The sequence below is a fragment of the Pyricularia pennisetigena genome, assembly GCF_004337985.1.
Source record: "Pyricularia pennisetigena strain Br36 chromosome 4 map unlocalized Pyricularia_pennisetigena_Br36_Scf_9, whole genome shotgun sequence".
Lineage (NCBI taxonomy): Eukaryota > Fungi > Ascomycota > Sordariomycetes > Magnaporthales > Pyriculariaceae > Pyricularia > Pyricularia pennisetigena.
In genome coordinates, this window is record NW_021940921.1 from 559,469 (window position 1) to 575,817 (window position 16,349).

Here is a 16,349-nt window from a genome sequence, read left to right on the forward strand (position 1 = left end):
AAACCACCCAGAGTGGACCTTGCGAAGAGGAAAAATAAAAAAGGGCCCCAGAATTAGGGCGGACGGGGCCAAGAAATATGGACAGAAAGAGCAAAAAGCGTTGATCTCTGTGCTAGCCATTGTTTCGTGGGGCCAGTATCAGCAATGCGACCGGGCCCAGCTGAACCACTTAACGTTTCCGGCGGGGACGTCAAAATGCCCACATACCAATCACTACCCCCACCCGATTTTTTTTCTTTTTTTTTTTTTTTTTTTTCTTTTCTTTTCACTCCAGAGCTGGCTCAGGTGGACCATGTCGGCTCCGCGGACCCGGCAGTGACGGACGGCTCCGCGCGCACCGGTTCCTCCAGAGCTGGAGGAACAGTCCGCAACGGCTGAGGACTAACATCTCGTTTATCTCGAATTCTTGGCTGGGCACGCTACAACATTGTACGTCGTACTTTGTAGTAGATCGCCAAACGGTCAGGAGTCAATAGTGGGCCAATATTGTATATATCAAATGTCAAAGCGCACGACGGGAGGATAGATGTATTTCCGGTCTGCAACGCTGTTTGATTGAGAGGGAGAATAGATTGATGCCAGCAGGTCTGGTGGCTGGTGGCTCATTGATTGAAGGGAGAGTATGTAGCGGTCTCGTTCTGTGTGGGGACAAAAGTGGATTTCGGGGCATATAGAGTCTGGTCCGCACCCTGGTCTTCAACAATCAAACCCCTGATGGTGTAGTTGGTTCATCACGTCTGACTGTAATTGAATGGTTGTAATCAGAAGGTCACCGGCTCGACTCCGGTTCGGGGGAATTACGTTTTGCATTATTTTTTTGCTAGGTGTTTTGGTTTATACATTCGACTGGGTGTTTTTCATTTCTTTTGGTTTGCGTTTATTTATTACAACAAAACAATTTTTTCTGATGGTTTTTTTTCTTTATTTATTTAATTATTTTTTCTTTTTTCTTTTTTGAAAAAAAGTCACACATGCGCTTTTCTTTGTGCTTTGATTTCATTATTCAGTTATCTTCTGTATGCCCCTTTTGAAACTCTATCCAGTTATGCTTGTCCGTAAGTGCACAACAGAAACAAGCTGGGCATGTTTGTAACCTTTCTGCGCCATTGTTCAGCATTTTAGAATCATGCAGAAGCTCCAAATGAAAATCGCTGAAAATTACTACTTGGTGACAGCTTGATATATAAGAGCTTATTAATTCAAAGATCAGTGAAAGCTGGGAAAGATGTGAATGTCAGATATGGCAATCTCAAGGAAGTAGGTAGTTTTTCTGGTCAAGGTAGACCCTGATTCAAACTGTTTTTGAAGGTGTATGGATTTACCAACAACATACAGTCCATGCTTCAGCTGGGATGACCCTAGCCCGTCAAAGTCCTGCGTTGCCTGGCCTGCACATACAGGCCACGCGGCACTTTCAAAGCAAGGCTTCCTTCTGGAATAAAGCACGCATCTCGCCAAGTTGGTAGTTGGCTGGGTTAAAACTCGTCAAGCAAAGATGACCAAGGCAGTGACGGGTTTTGCCGGAGTTGAAAAGGTTACACTGATGGACAAGTAGAAAATGGATAGAGGGAGGAACGGGGTTGGTAGGTATTACAGTGAGATTAAAAGGGAAGATATCTACCTAATCCAGTACATATAAACGCCAAAACCTGGGCGCTATCGTATGCCAACCCTTACACAAAAAGAAAACCGAGAAAGAGAAAAAAAAAAAAAAAAAAAAAAAAAAGAGAGGGACCAAAGCCTCATGCAAAAGAGTGAAAAGAAAAGAAGATATAAAACAATGAAAAAAAAAAGAAACCCTGCTTTTGTTTTCGTGCCAAAACAACAAAAAAATACCCCAAGAGTCTGTCTATTCCAAACTCTGTGCCTCGCACATCTTCAAATACATGCCACCAAGTGAAACCAACTCCTGGTGGGTGCCCATCTCGACGATCCTCCCACCAAAGAAGACGCAAATGACATCGGCGTCCTTGATGGTGCTGAGGCGATGAGCGACGGCGACGGTGATGCGATCGCCCGACTTGGCGGCCTCGCCGAGGGCCTCCTGGACGATCTTTTCGCTTTCGGTGTCGAGGGCGCTGGTGGCCTCGTCGAGCAGCAGGATCTTGGGGTCGCGGATGAGGGCGCGGGCGATGGCGATGCGCTGCCTCTGGCCGCCCGAGAGCTGGGTGCCGTTGGACCCGGCGGCGGTGCCGAGGCCGTCGGGCAGCGACGAGACGAAATCCCAGGCGTTGGCGGCGCGGAGGGCGCGCTCGATGGCGGCGTCGTCCGGCGGCGTCGACTCCCCCTCCCCGCCGTCGATGCCCAGCGCAATGTTCTCCCGGATCGAGCCCTGGAACAGCGTCGGCTCCTGCTGCACCAGCGCCACGACCCGCCGGTACAGCCGCGGGTTCAGCTCCGTCAGCGGGTCCCCGCCTACGCGGATGCTGCCCGTCGTCGGGTCGTAGAAGCGCTCCAGCATGGCGATTATGGTCGACTTGCCGCACCCGGACGCGCCGACCAGGGCCACAAACTGGCCGCGCTTGATCTCGAGCGATACGTCCTTGAGCACGGTGGCCTCGGGCCGGAGGGGGTAGGAGAAGCGGACGTCGTGGAGCTCGATGGGGCCGCCGGCGCGAGGGGCGCGGTCTTTGTTATCGGGCGTGGGCGACACGGTGGGTTGGATGCCAGTCAGCCAGAAGATGTAGTTGGCGCCGTTCATGCCCTTTGTCATGCCTGTTTTTTTTTGTGGGGATGGTTAGTGAATTGTTTATTTGTCTTGTCTGAATGGAAATGGGGTTGAGAGTGAGAAAAAAAAAAAAAAGAGGGAAAGCTTTACTGGTTGAGAATTGGAAGATTTGCGACGTGGCCTGGGCCGAGAAAAACACCGACATAAAGGACACAAAGAACTGGAACAGGGTGATCTCGCGGTCCGCCACCAGCCTGGTGCCGTACCAGAAACCGAGAGCCATGAACCAGAACTCGACGCCCTGTGTGGCGGCGAACCAGACCATCATGCTCGCCAGCGGTCTCTTTGACGAGTTGACGGCGTTGTCGAGCTCCTGGGTGTACTTGGCCAGCACGGAGCTCTCAATGGCGAGGGAGGAGACGGTGCGGATGGCGGTGACGGACTCGGAGGCGATGGCGGAGCTGGTGGACAGGCGTCCGGCGGTCTCGCGGTCCAGCTTGGCGTCGAAGCGCATCTTCAAAAAGCCGCAGCCGACGACGACGGGCAGGCCGGCCAGGACGATGACGAGGCCGAGCTTCCAGCTGAAGACGATGCCGAGGACGCTGCACGAGGCGATGTTCAGGGCGGCGGTGGTGATGAGGCCGATGTTGAGGCTCATGAGCTCAAAGACGGACTGCGGGTGGGAGTCGACGCGGCTGGCCAGGGCGCCGATGTTGTTCTCGGGCCGGTCGAAGAACTGCAGGTCCTGGCGCAGGATCTGCTGGAAGATGTCGCGGCGCAGCTTGTGGGTCAGGGTCTGGCCGACGACGTTGGTGTAGTAGCCCAGGATGTAGTAGAAGACGAGGCAGCCGGCGGCCAGGACGACGAACATGGAGGACAGGAAGTTGCCCCGCGTCAGCATCTGGTCGACGGGGAGCGTGAAGACCTCGACCATGTACGCCATGAGGATGGCTTGGGCGGGGAAGAGGGCGCAGGCCACGACGCAGGCGCCCAGGACGGCGAGCATGGAGAACCACAGACCGGGCGTCTCCCTGACCATGCGGAGGACCGTGGTGATGAAGCCAAACTGCTTGTGGTTCTCGTAGTCGTCCCTCCTGAGCTGGGCCTGGATCCGCTCCTGCGCGGCGGTGGGGTACTTGGTGAGCGACTTGGCCTGCCTGACGATGTCGTCCTCGCCCTCGGCGTTGATGGTGTCCTCCTCCTCCCCCTCCTCCTCGCCGCTGTCCGTCTCCGAGTGGCTCTGGTTGGCGCTGGTGGTGAGCTGCTGGATCTTGACGAGCCTGGCGTAGGTGCCGTCCTGCTCGATCAGGCTCTCGTGCGTGCCCTGCTCGACGATGCGGCCCTTGGTCATGACCACGATGTTGTCGGCCTTGCGGATGGTCGCGAGCTTGTGCGCGATCACGATGGTCGTCCTGCCCACCGCCGCCTTGTCCAGCGCCTGCTGCACGATGCCCTCGGCGTGCGGGTCCAGGGCGCTGGTGGCCTCGTCCAGGAGGAGCACCTTTGGCTGAGACACCACCGAGCGCGCGATGGCGATGCGCTGCTTCTGCCCGCCCGACAGCAGACCGCCGCGCTGGCCAATCTCGGTGTCGTAGCCCTCGGGGAGCTCCGACACAAAGTCGTGCGCGAATGCGATCTTGGCGGCTTCCTGCACCCGACGCATCTGTTCCTCCCTGGGCGCCGTCTCCCAGGGGGTTCCGACAAGACCGTGGGCGATGTTGTCAAACACCGAGCCGCGGAAGAGCACAGGTTCCTATTTTAGGCACAGAAAAAAGATGTTGAGTATTGGTGACTGTTGCGCAAATAGATTCGAAAAGAGAAAAGAGGACAAGAAACAAAAAAACTCACCTGCTGCACCAACCGCACATTCTGCCTCAACCAGTTCAGATTCAACGTCTCGATCGGCCGCCCGTCCAGCTTTATGGTGCCCTTGTTCGGGTTATACCACCTCTCCAGCAGGCCAACGATGGTGCTCTTGCCAGAACCGCTAGGCCCGACCAGAGCAGTGATCTTGCCGGCCGGCGCCGTCAGCGTAAAGTTGTCCAGCACGGTGACGCCGGGCCTGGTCGGGTAGGAAAAGTTGACGCCCTCGAGCTCCACGACGCCCTGGTTCACCTCGGGCTTCAGGCCGCTCGGGTCGAGCGGGTCGATGACGCTCTTGCGGTCGATGAGAGCAAACAGCTGAGCGGCGGCGGAGGCGGCGCGGGTGAACTCGATGCTGTAGGGGGCGATCTGGGTCAGGCTGAGGGCGGCGATGATGACGGACAGCAGCACGGTGAAGACGTCTCCGCTGTCCCTGACCTCGCCGGTGGACAGCATGCGGAGGCCCTGCCAGAAGGCGAGCCCGTAGCCCAGGTAGACGATGGTGTACTCGGCCGAGAACAGGACGCCGAAGAGGAACGAGATCTTGTCGCCCCAGCGGTGCGCCTCGCACAGGAACTCGTCAAACTTGGCCACCAGCCGCTCGCGCATCTCAAAGGCGTGCACCGTCCGCACGCTGCCCAGCACCCCCTCCGCGTATGCGTTGGCCTGCGCGTGCTTCTCGAGCACCTTGGTCTCGTACCCGGCCTCGATGAAGGACACGACGGCCATGAAGATGACGCACAGCGGCGCCACCCCGCACACGATCAGCGTCAGCTTCCAGTTGGTCAGGAAGGCGATGACGAAGGCGCTGACGAACGCCGACACGCCCTGGATCGTCAGCCCGAGCTTCTCCGACGTGCCGTTCTGGATCAGCCGCCCGTTGGAGTAGGCCTGCGTCGCGATGGAGCCGCCGTCGCCAATGTCAAAGTACGCCACCTCCTGCCGCAGCGCCGACTTGAGGTACTCGTGCCGGATGTTGCGCACCATGCGGTAGGCCGAGTACGTCAGCAGCGAGTTGTAGACGTACGCCACCACAAACCGGCCGATGCCGAAGTAGACGTAAATGAGGCTGTGTGAATCATTCCCGGGGGAGGTCAGCGAGACGAGTCAAGCCAGACATGGATCCAAAGGTTTCGCGCCCAAGGAAGAGAAGAAGACAAAGAAAAACAAAAATAAAAAATAAACTCACGCTAGTTGAGCACCCGCATTCCTAAATGACTGATCTCCCGACGAACTTCCCGTCTGAAAGTCGGTAAAGACCGTGACGAACTGCCCAAAGATGATGTTTTGCGACGCCATGAGCACGCCCGAAGCGATGGCCGTAACCGTGGCGATGGCCAGGAGTACATACTCAACCGGCCCCGCATAAGTGAAAACTCTCCAGTACGACTTCCATGCTGAGCCTTCCTGTGAAGTTTCATCTGTCGATTTTGAGGCTTGTGATGTCGAGTCTTGGACGGTGACGGTAACCATGGACGACGACGTCGGCGCCACGGAGGCCGCTTTCTTTTCTGATAGTAACCCCATTGCTGTTTTTGTTTTGTTGTTTTATGAGAGGTTTGTCAAGACGAAAAAAAATACAGATGATTTTTTTTTCTTTTTGGGGGGCGTGCTAGCACAGCCCTGGGGGGTAGAGGAAGCAAAGTATTAAGGTTGACGATGATCTAAAGCATATGTGAGGTCTGTATTGGTGCAGACGAGGGAGGTGGTGCTTGGCTTGGCTTTAAACGTCTGTTGGAAAGACAGTTATGCTTTGATTTATGGTAGAAACATCGAAAACATTTGAATAAACAAAAAATGACAAAAAAAGAATAGTAAGAAAAAGTCTTGGTGGTTCTAGAAATAAAAAAAAAAACGACCAAGGATAGTCGGAAACGAAAGGCTGGGCAAAACCGGTCTGTCAGTCCTATCAGATGCTTCCGTAAAGGGAGATTTTGCTATGAGGCAGCTTGGGCGAGGCGAGCGCGTTTAATAAAACATCAGACGGAAAAATCTCGCGTCTCTTTGCCTCATCATTCTTAAAACCGTAAGGGCTCTTTTTTTTTTTTTTTTTTCTCTTTTTTTTTTTCTCGGCACTCGATGGGCTTTGTTTCCATTTGTCAATAAGGCTTCCTTGTTGCACCATCAACTGCCGGGGCTACTCTAATCTGCACCTCTCTCTAATCGGATCCCCAGAAAAAAACAAGAAGGATTAGTGTACAACGTCAAGTATCCTCGTCAAAACTTGTCCCGATTCTGACTCCGGCCTTCGCGCGAACCGCAAAGCGGTGGCCCGAGCCGATCGCCCCTCCCATGACCTGCTACTTGGTTTGTAGTAGGATTGGCGATCGGGGGTATTGACCCCGGCCCTGCAAGGTCAGGGAAAAAAAAAAAAATACTACGTAGTAAGAAAAATGAAAAAAAAAAGGGTCCGCACCGAGGAACTCACCGCGAGTGCAAGTGCTAAGGTTAAGGTTTGCAACAAGGGGTTTGCCGGCCCCGACAAGGATTGCCTGTGCAGGGGCCACGTTTAAATGGATGGATGTCAGAGCATGTCATCCACGTTTCGTTTTCCGCACCCATGTCGATCCACAAGAGTAACATATCACGTAGTAGTTGGCACCTACCGTAAACCAAGGCTGTTGATGGTTCGCACGGTAAATTTCGTAAAATATTCCCACATAGACGCAAACCTGATTCTTGCCATCAGAAAGCTAACCCTAGTTGCAGAAGCCAGACCTTGAATCGGTATCCCCTGTACATGGGCTTATATGAATGGGGTGGTTCAGCTCGCAGATAGAGTCTAGGAAACAGGTGACCAATGCGCAAGGTGTTTTTGTTGTGTACATGGTGTAAGTAGAGTAGAGGAGGGGAAAAAAAAAAAAAAAAAAAAAGTCACCTGCCAAAAAGCTCCCAAACAGGAAAAAAGCTGGCAAAGGTCACAGGCGAGAGCCGAAGCCTTGAACCATTTCTCTACATATCACACGGCGGATCTAGATTACCACCGTAGCTTTCCTGTGCCGTAGGATCTGCCTGACGTTCCGGGGACCCACGTCTGTGGGTCTGATGGGTTGACGATCACGTCGAGTGGGGACCCTACCGAATAAATTGTGCTGCGGCCCCCGCGGAGCCGAATTCGGTGCGGCGTGACCCGGCCCCCGAACGCGGTTTCTTTTGGTGGTAGTCCAAGGGGGAGGCGGAGTGGTGGCCCTTTATTCCGTGCTTTGCGCTTGGGCACTTGTTTCGTTTGTTTGTTGGGTCGAGATGATAATGTCTTGGCTGCAGTCATGGAAACGAGGTAATTTCTCTCTCCTTCTCTCTCTCTTTGTCATAATGTTTGCCAAGCAAAGGTATTTTGTTTGTTGGACTGGGTGCAGGGCATGAGAAGGATTTTTTTTTTTTGATTGAAATTGATCAAATATCTTGCCACACTAGGCCTACTTTCAAGTACGATGGGCAGGGTAGAGTAAGATAGATGGTCTTGTCTTGTCTTGGCTGCTGTCCAAAGAAAAAAAAATCACACACAACCAACCCTCCCCCATTACACATGTCATCCCATATGCCCGTGAACATGGCCGTGACCGTGTCCATGCTCAACGTCGGGCGACATGCCAAATGTAGACATGTCCCCCTCCAACAAGCCCATGATGTTCCTGTTCCCTGCATACCAGTCGCCTAATCCCATGTCGAAACCGGGCATCATCATTCCCAAGTTCTGAACGTCCGGCTGCGCATGTTGGGGGTGATGCTGGTGGTGTTGCTGAACGGCAGCAAACTGTTGCTGATGCTGATGCTGATGCTGCTGCTGCTGCTGTTGTTGTTGTTGCTGCTGGTGGTGGTGGTGGTGCTGAGCATTCCACTGCGGTTCCACCATGGGCTGGTGCTGCTGCTGGTGCTGCATCAACCCGAGCGCCCCAAAGTACATGTCGAACTCGTTCCCAATCTGCATCATGTCCCGGTCGCCGACCTGGTTGGCCCGGGCCTTGGCCTCGAGGTAGACGGCCGCGACCTTACAGAAGACGTCGCACAGCCGCTGCAGGCGCTTGACGGGCTCCGAGTACTCGCTGGCCGGGATCAGCGACGCAGCAAAGCCTTGGATGAGGGCCAGGTCGGCAGAAGACGAGGTCGAGATGGTTTGGCAGAAGAGGACAAAGAATGGAGCGAACGGGGTGAGGAGGATGGACCTTTTTTTTTTTTTTGTATGGGTTGTTAGTGGATTGTAGAGACAGCAAAAACTTGAGCCTCTAAAAAGAAACATACCAATGTATTTGCGAAACCTGCAGATGCATATTATTCGCCGTGGCCGCCATGCATTCCTGATGAATCTCCAGGACGCGCCTGGCCGCCTCGACGCATTCGGCGGCAAAGGTGTCGGCCGAGCCGTCGGCAGCCGGCACGGCGCGGTAGATGAGGGTGAGCGTCGTGTAGCAGATGATCTCGTCGCCCTTGAGCTGCATGTCGAGCGACCCCGTGTACTTGGAGTCGGGCCCCACCGCCTCGGCCAGGGCGTCCCGGGCCCGCTTCGCCTCGTCCATGACGGCCTCGAGCTGCCGGCCCAGCTCGCGCGCGCACGACACCGTCACCTCGCGCGGCTGTGACAGCGCCTGCGGGCTGTACAGCTGCTCGTACGACCGCGACTGGATCACCGCGAGCTTGACCCACGCGTTGACCAGGCCCGAGAACGGGCCGGGCTGCACCGACGTGTCGAGCGTGTAGGGGATGGTGATGTCGTGGTCCCGTATCACCGACGAGTAGCCGAGCCGGAGCGCGAGCGCCTTTTCGATAGTGTAGACGTACCAGAAGATGAGCACCTTGACGTTGGTTTTGCCGCTGGCCGAACTCGTTGCCGTCCCCGCTGCTGCTGCTGCTGCTGCTGCTGCTGGGGATGTCCCTGCGGAAATGGACCCTGGTGTTGCCGTCGCCGCCGCGCCCGTGGTGGCGGATGCCGTTGTGGCCGGAGCCGCCGTCGCAGCCACCCCCATGCCCGCCGGGCTGTTGTCGATGCGGTGGAACCCCAACGTCAGCACCATGCGCGCCGCCGTCGTTATCAGGGTCCAGGCCAGCTTGGGCTTGCACACGTAGCCGATGGTGTGCATGGTCCCGATCAGGAGCGCCTTGATGTTCATCATGGTCGCCGGCAGGCACAGCGGCAGCCGCAGAAACGCCGCGTCCAGGTTGGACTGCAGCTGGTCCTCGTAGGCGCAGTACTGCTGCCTCAGCGCCTCGTCGTTGGTCGCGTCAAACTCGGACGCGAACATGTGGTACAGGCCCGCGTTGACGATGATGAAGGTCGCCTCGGAGAACTCCTCGGTGGCAAAGTAGACGTTTTTGCAGAGAGCAATGAACTCGTCCATATCGAGGAAGGCCATGTCGTCTTCAAACACTCTTGATCCGGACTCTGTTGTGGTTTTAAAGTATTTCTCGTCAGTGAGGGGTTGACATGAAAAAAAAAAAGAAAAAAAAAAAACTTTGACAAAATACCTTTAACTCTCCGCAAGATGGCCAACACAGCCTGCATGGGCGGCATCTCCAGCTTCTGTAGAGCGCCATCCTCGCCCCCGACCTTGCCCTCCTCAGGATGCCCACCGCAACAACCCGGGGTGAGCTCATCCGCCGACGCCGTCTCCTTCTGCATGGCGACCATCTGCTTCAGAGACGCGAGGGCATCGCGCATGCGGGCGTTGATCTCGTCGTCGCCGCCGTCGCCGTAGAACCCGGGCGTCCGGCCCAACAGCACCGCCTTCTCAAAGAACTCGCCGGCAAGGGTGGACTGCGCCGTGAGCGACGAGCCGCCTTCGTACGTGGCCGGCGAGTCAAAATCGAGCGGCGAGCTGCAGTGGCTGTCGCTGGCCGCGTGGCCCGACTTCAGCGGCGCGTTGCCCGCCGACGACGTCCCCGCGCACGACGACGCTCCCGTGGCCGGCCTCATGGGGATCTGCTGGGACATGGCCCCAGGGCCCGAGGAAGATGACGATGACGCCGGTGGCCCCTGGAACCCATTTCCTGGAAGCCGTGCCCTGAGGAGGCCCTCGATGGCGCTGAGCCTTTCCTCGATCCGGTCAATCTTCCTTTCACTGTTGGGCCGATTTTTGACTGGTCAGCATCGCATGGTTGGTTGAATGAGAGAGAAAGAAAAAAAAAATTGTGAAGTAAGCGCCATATCTAGGAGACGGTTGGCAGTCCAATGGAAAAGGTGTTGACTCACTATTGACTCGAGACGAGGACTCTCGAACCTCCCGGGTGGCCTCTCCGTCCCATCCCCGTTGTTGTGCATGTTCGAGATGCTGTCCGACAGTTTGAGCATGGTACTTCTCTGTTGCAGCGAATCTATTTGACGATGAGGCAGGGAGCAAAGCCGAGTTGCAACCTTTATGTCAGTCATTGTTTCTCATCCGTCGGATATGTTCAGGGAACGGCAAAGGATTAGAAAGAGCAGAGAATATCAGAAAAAAAAGAAGGAGGGAGAGAAAGTGAAGCCGAAGCCAAGAAAAAAAAAAGATATAAATAAAATTGACAAGGCAGAAGCCAGAGCCTCCGTCCTCAGCTCACAAACATCAAACTCACCTTGCGCGTCCGACATTGATCACACTAGATTCCCACATCCCGTTGATCCCCCCATCTTGTTAGCCCACGAACTGCCAAGAAAACAAAAATATTGGACAAACAGAATACTTGAAAAAAAACATGTTGTTTATTTTTTTGTCTGTCAAAATGTCCAAAAAAAAAAACATAAAAATCATCCCGAAGTTTGGGGGGAGAGGGGTTGCTGCCACTGTACCGCCCGAGAATATGGCTCCCCGTTTGCCATTTCTGGCTGCCAAGCAGGCTGCTCCATGGTCGGCGCAGCCGATTGAGGAGAACCCCCGTGTGCGCTCATTAGTTACTAGGAGAATATGATTCTTGTTTCGGTGAACGAAAATAATAATAATTTTTTTTTTTTTAAAAAAAAAAAAAAAAAAAAAAAAAAAAAAAAAAAAAACAAGACTGACGCTGTGGAGCGTCTCGGCCTCTGTTGCTCTTCGCAGTCTTTGTTTAGAATAACCCCAAAAAAAACGAAATAAAAAAAAAATATGCGACGACTACCAAGCGTTTGGGGAGGTCGGATAGCTTTTGTCGTCCAGATATGCGTCAAAAAAGAAGAGCTCTTCCCACCGAAGCTTCTCTCGGGTTTACTAAAACCAAAGAGCGGGTTGACCAATCTCGCCGTGCCACCCCGCTAGAGCTTGGACGTTGCAAGCCGGAAAAGGTGACTGGGACGAAGGAATCAAGGGAAGGTGTACTATTTTTGGATGAAATAGCGGGTTTAGGGTTGCCTCGAACAGGGGTACATTACATCCCGAGTATCAGGGATCATGAGTCGCGCCGCCCATCTAACACTGCTGTAGACCGAGATTCTTAGAGTGTACCGTAGTAGCCACCTGTGTTTAAAGTACACCTTGTTGCCAACAAAGGAGGGTTGCTACCTCGAATAGGCAAGGTAAAGCATACGCAATCATACGCAACCAAAGAATACGATGTCATGCCGCACGTGATTCTCCATGCTTCGTTATACAACTGCCCGCTCTAGTTAGATCCACCTGTCTTTGTTTCATTTTCTATGCCAAATCTAGACCTGGTGTGGATGGCTCATCTAGTAGTGAGCTCTAGGTTGTACCTTGTTTGAAGCAATCAACAAGCAATACAAAAGAATGAAGTGAAAAGGAAAGAAAAAAGGCCTCATAGTCTTTTTTTTTTATTTCTTTTCTTTTTTTTTTATCCCAAACGCCGACAAATGCACAAACCTCCTTTCGTCGTCTTCCTTGCCCCCCCGCTAGAATCCCCCAAGGCTTTTTTGTTTTTCGTTTCTTCTTCTTCTTCTTCTTCTTCTTCTTCTTCTTCTTCTTCTTCTCCCTCCTCCTCCATATACACCTACTACCCTGTAGACCCCAGGCCCCACAGTCAGATCATCTCAAACCCCTGACTTTTCCTCCTCAGACCCATCACTCCACTAGTTATTCCCCTCGTGCCACGACCACCCCCGTCGGGCTCGCGACCGTCATTGACGACGCTGAGCTTGACCTTGCCCGCCGTCCAGCGCCGGATCTTTTTCCCAAAGAAGAAGAGCACCACGATGCCCAGGCTGACCACGATGAGCGTCTCGCCGTAGATGGCAAACGTCGCCATGGCGCCCTTCGTCTGCACCCAGGTGGTGGCCTGGCTGGCCATGAAGAAGGCGATGATGATGCGCATGCTGCTGACGTTGACCAGCACCGGGCCCGCCCACATGGGGTAGCTCTCGATGGCGAAGACGTTGGCCAGCGTCAGCGTCGTCAGGTACCCAAAGATGATGAGGAACGACCCCGTCAGCGTGACGGCCCAGTGCAGGTTCTGCTGCGCCGACGCCCCGAACAGGAACGCCCCCGCGATGCCCGCCACGAACGGCAGCACAAAGTTGGGCAGGTTGTGCTCCGCCTCTCGGAGGTTCTCGGTCGTCGCCGGGACCCCACCCGGGACCATGCCGTCTTCGCCATCGGCGCTCTTCCTCGTCATGTGCCTGGCCTGCCACCTCGTCGTGGCGAGGCTGAGCTTGTCGGCCACCGGCCCGGCGAACACGTAGACGAAGATGGCCGCGACGACAAACGGCGCGAACGAGAGGCCCGTGTGCTCGTACCGCCAGCCCTGCGCCAGCAGCGCAAACGCCGAGATCTGCTGCGTGGCCTGCGCCGCGATGATGAAGGCGCTGTTCGTAAGCGTCGTCCACAGCACCACGGGGAAGAGCGTCGTCCGCAGCGTGTTGAGCATGCTGACCCCCGCCTCGCGCCACTCGAACCCGCAGTTGAAGACGCCGATCTCGGTCCAGATGGTGCGCGGCGCGTAGTTGAGGTGGTCGATCTGCGGACGGGCCTCGCCGACTGTATTTTGCCATCATGTGTTTTTTTTTTTTTTTGTAGCGTCGCTGAATTAGTCGTCATGAAATATACAAACAAAACACCCCGCGCAGCCATGTAGCAAGCTGAGAGGCCCATACCCACACCCACACCCACACCCACACCCCCCCCAGCCAACAGGGACAGAGACTAGCGACTTACCGAGGGCCTTCTTGCACCTAGTGAACCGCGTCTCGGGCATGAAGAACAGCAACAGCACCCAGGCGAAGATGCCGAAGCCGGACGTGATCCAGTAGATCCAGCGCCACGAGTAGTTTGCCGCAATGTAAGGCGTGGCGATGCCCACCGAGATGATGAGGAGGCCCTGCGACGACACGACGACCGACATCCACGTGTTGCGCTGGTGCAGGAAGAACATGTCCTGGACGACGAGCGGGATCAGGGCCTCGACCGCGCCGGCCCCGAGCCCCTGCAGCGCCCGGGCGGCCAGGTGCGAGTCGAGGCTGGTGCTCATGGCCGCCCAGAGGCCGCCGACCCAGGCGCACGTCGACGCGAGCAGGAGGATCGGCCGCCGCCCGACGGCGATGCTCAGCGGCACGAGGAAGTAGGACGCGATGCCGTTGGTCAGGAGCGGGATCGTCACCAGCAGCGTTATGCGGCCCAGGTCCGGCGGTCGGACGCCCTTGGGGAGGACCGTCAGGGGGCTTCCGGGCGGGCCGCGGCGCCGGTCCGTGAAGTCGACCTCGTTAATGTAGTGCGGGTCCACGCCCGCGTACTCCAGGATGAATATCGGGATCAGGCCGCCGACGACCACTTCGGCTGTCAGCGCGAGAGCGCCGACTTTTGCACAACATGCACGTCAGTAAAAAAAAACAAAAGACAGAATGCCATGTAGAGGAGATATCATCGTCTCGACGGGCTTACAGAAGCAGACGATGCTGACGGCGAGATACTTTCTCCATAGCGGCAGATTAAGAGGGTCTGCTCCAACAATTAGTTCATCTTGATTGTAAAAAGTCACCTTTGCCGCATGTACTCTTTCAAAAAAGAAAAAAAAAAAAAAAAAAAAAAAACAAAAACACATACCCTTGGGATCTGGCGATGGCATCTGATATCGTCAGAATCTTGGTCAGCTCCCGTCCCTCCACAGCTTCCCCGTCAAGGAGGACAAGAGTTGCACTTACAGGGATCAGCCGAATGCTGCCATCGGCGCGGTAGAGGTGAGTGGTCCCCACCACGACTTCCTCCGTCGTCACGTCCACCTGCTTCCGCGTCTCCATGGGTCTCGTTGGGCTTTCCGGCTCGAGACTGACCTGGTACATAGTCGTCAAGATTCGTCTCTCGCAGCGGTTCAAGAGCACGCGCAACTCAAAGCCCAGAAGCGAGAGCCTGCTGAACATGGTTCTCGGTGCTTTTTATATATCCCCAAGTTCCAGGGGCAGGGGGGGAGGGGGCCGCAGAGAAAGGCGGCTAGCCGATGAACTCTATCACACTTTGTTCTTGGACCCCAACAAAAAAGAAAGAGAAAAAAAAAAGGTATCGGCTTGCCGGAGTGTGTGTGTGTGGTAAGTTCTGCAAAACACAACAAACAGAATACATACACACACGCGTGCGCACACACTCACAACAGAGCCGACCCAGGGACTTGCAGGAACGAAATCGAGGTTCGACGGATATCGTGCTGATGCTGCAGGAGAGGACATATTTCATCCCAAATACTTCCTGCATTGCCAGTGGCGGGAGACGGTAACCACCTACCGGATAGAGGGCCGTGGCCACAATCGCCCTGCAGCAACTCGGATGGTCGCTTGTGCGGGCATGTGGTGGGTGCACCAGCCCTCCAGCGTAGAACGGCCCCTTGATACTGAACGGCATCTGTTCGTATGCAGAGCTTCCTTTTGAAGGGTCAAGGATACGCACGCGCCTAGACTCGTGTTAAAACCCGATAGACAAGTGAAATAATATCCATTAAGGACTAATTCGCCCCATCAAAGTTCGATGCGATAAACACGACCCCGAAAAAAAAAAAAAAAAAAAACATTCAGCCCAACTGAAATATAATTATTAATTGATAATACAGCAGAGTTTCGGTACGTTTGTTCATACGGTCGCCGAACAGGCATAGATGAGACCAAAGGGAACGCACCGCCGGTAGCCAACGGCAACCTAAGAAAAACATGCCAACCTTTATTCGTCCGGTAAAGGAGGCTTAGAGAAGATACATGAACCTGATAGCATCTCCAAGAGATTCCAGGTTTCAGGGCCTGTCAAAGCTAGAACTAGCTTGTTCGTCGTGGGACCTTGGGCTGTACGAGGACCCCGAATTACTATGGTCGACGAATCAGATGACTTTGTGAGAACGTAGCCGTGGGCTGCACAGCGGGAACGCTCTGTTGACCCGGTGGCTGCGGGTTCTGTCCTAGATTAGAGGCTCAACAGCACGGTTGCCTTGTGGGCGCGCCTTGGCCGCTATCCGACGCACAGGCTGGTGTCGATTAGGTGCGTGATGCAGGCTGCCGGCCCAATCCATACTTTGCTGAGATCTCAAACTCCAGGTGCCCAAATAAAAACTGCTACACTTCGACTACATACATACCCCCCTCAAATGGCATCTCGTCATTGCATCATCAAGGGTATCCGAAGCCGTTTCCAGCCGAGTACATGCGGACCAGATATTGCCTGCAACGGGTGACAAGAACCTTAATTTTCAAGAGTTGTAGCATTCGCAAGTCACTTGAAGGACCAAGTACCAAAGAACACAGTTGTAAAGAGTGATGCCACGAGCTCACGTGACTAGGTAGTTGTGTAAAATGATACCGGCTAATTAAAACATGCGTCTGCAAATTGCGATCAATCTTGATGTCGCGTATACAAACATGTGTGTGGTTCTGGTAATGCCCGCCGAGGTCCCATTGCCGAATATAATTGCAGTATGCCATCATCGCTGTTATCAACCCATTTCTTCATAACGC

At 54.6% G+C, this 16,349-nt stretch overlaps 5 protein-coding genes across 5 annotated transcripts; 2 read left to right on the forward strand and 3 right to left on the reverse strand.

Moving 5' to 3' along the window:
* Positions 1-1,849: 1,849 nt before the first annotated feature.
* On the reverse strand, positions 1,850-6,058 carry PpBr36_10203 (uncharacterized protein; the record flags this gene model as incomplete). Its single annotated transcript, XM_029897316.1, has 4 exons — positions 1,850-2,715; positions 2,819-4,421; positions 4,517-5,600; positions 5,721-6,058. 4 exons carry the CDS (start codon positions 6,056-6,058, stop codon positions 1,850-1,852), a joined length of 3,891 nt encoding a protein of 1,296 aa, XP_029744224.1.
* PpBr36_10204 (uncharacterized protein) lies at positions 1,988-5,608 on the forward strand (the record flags this gene model as incomplete). Its single annotated transcript, XM_029897317.1, is given in 4 exon segments — positions 1,988-2,654; positions 2,813-3,045; positions 3,060-4,376; positions 4,556-5,608. 4 exon segments carry the CDS (start codon positions 1,988-1,990, stop codon positions 5,606-5,608), a joined length of 3,270 nt encoding a protein of 1,089 aa, XP_029744219.1.
* A 2,002-nt stretch (positions 6,059-8,060) lies between the features above and the next one.
* Positions 8,061-11,387, reverse strand: PpBr36_10205 (uncharacterized protein; the record flags this gene model as incomplete). The annotated part of the gene is made up of 6 exons (XM_029897318.1): positions 8,061-8,694; positions 8,771-9,908; positions 9,992-10,584; positions 10,712-10,837; positions 11,075-11,098; positions 11,284-11,387. The coding sequence occupies 6 exons, from the start codon at positions 11,385-11,387 to the stop codon at positions 8,061-8,063; spliced, it is 2,619 nt and encodes an 872-aa protein (XP_029744218.1).
* A 1,061-nt stretch (positions 11,388-12,448) lies between these two features.
* On the reverse strand, positions 12,449-14,777 carry PpBr36_10206 (uncharacterized protein; the record flags this gene model as incomplete). The annotated part of the gene is made up of 5 exons (XM_029897319.1): positions 12,449-13,401; positions 13,579-14,217; positions 14,302-14,358; positions 14,464-14,485; positions 14,562-14,777. 5 exons carry the CDS (start codon positions 14,775-14,777, stop codon positions 12,449-12,451), a joined length of 1,887 nt encoding a protein of 628 aa, XP_029744221.1.
* Positions 12,503-15,127, forward strand: PpBr36_10207 (uncharacterized protein; the record flags this gene model as incomplete). Its single annotated transcript, XM_029897320.1, has 5 exons — positions 12,503-13,403; positions 13,558-13,669; positions 13,708-14,235; positions 14,528-14,597; positions 15,008-15,127. Coding segments are annotated over 5 exons (1,731 nt in total), but the record flags the coding sequence as incomplete, so codon positions are not given.
* Positions 15,128-16,349: the final 1,222 nt, after the last annotated feature.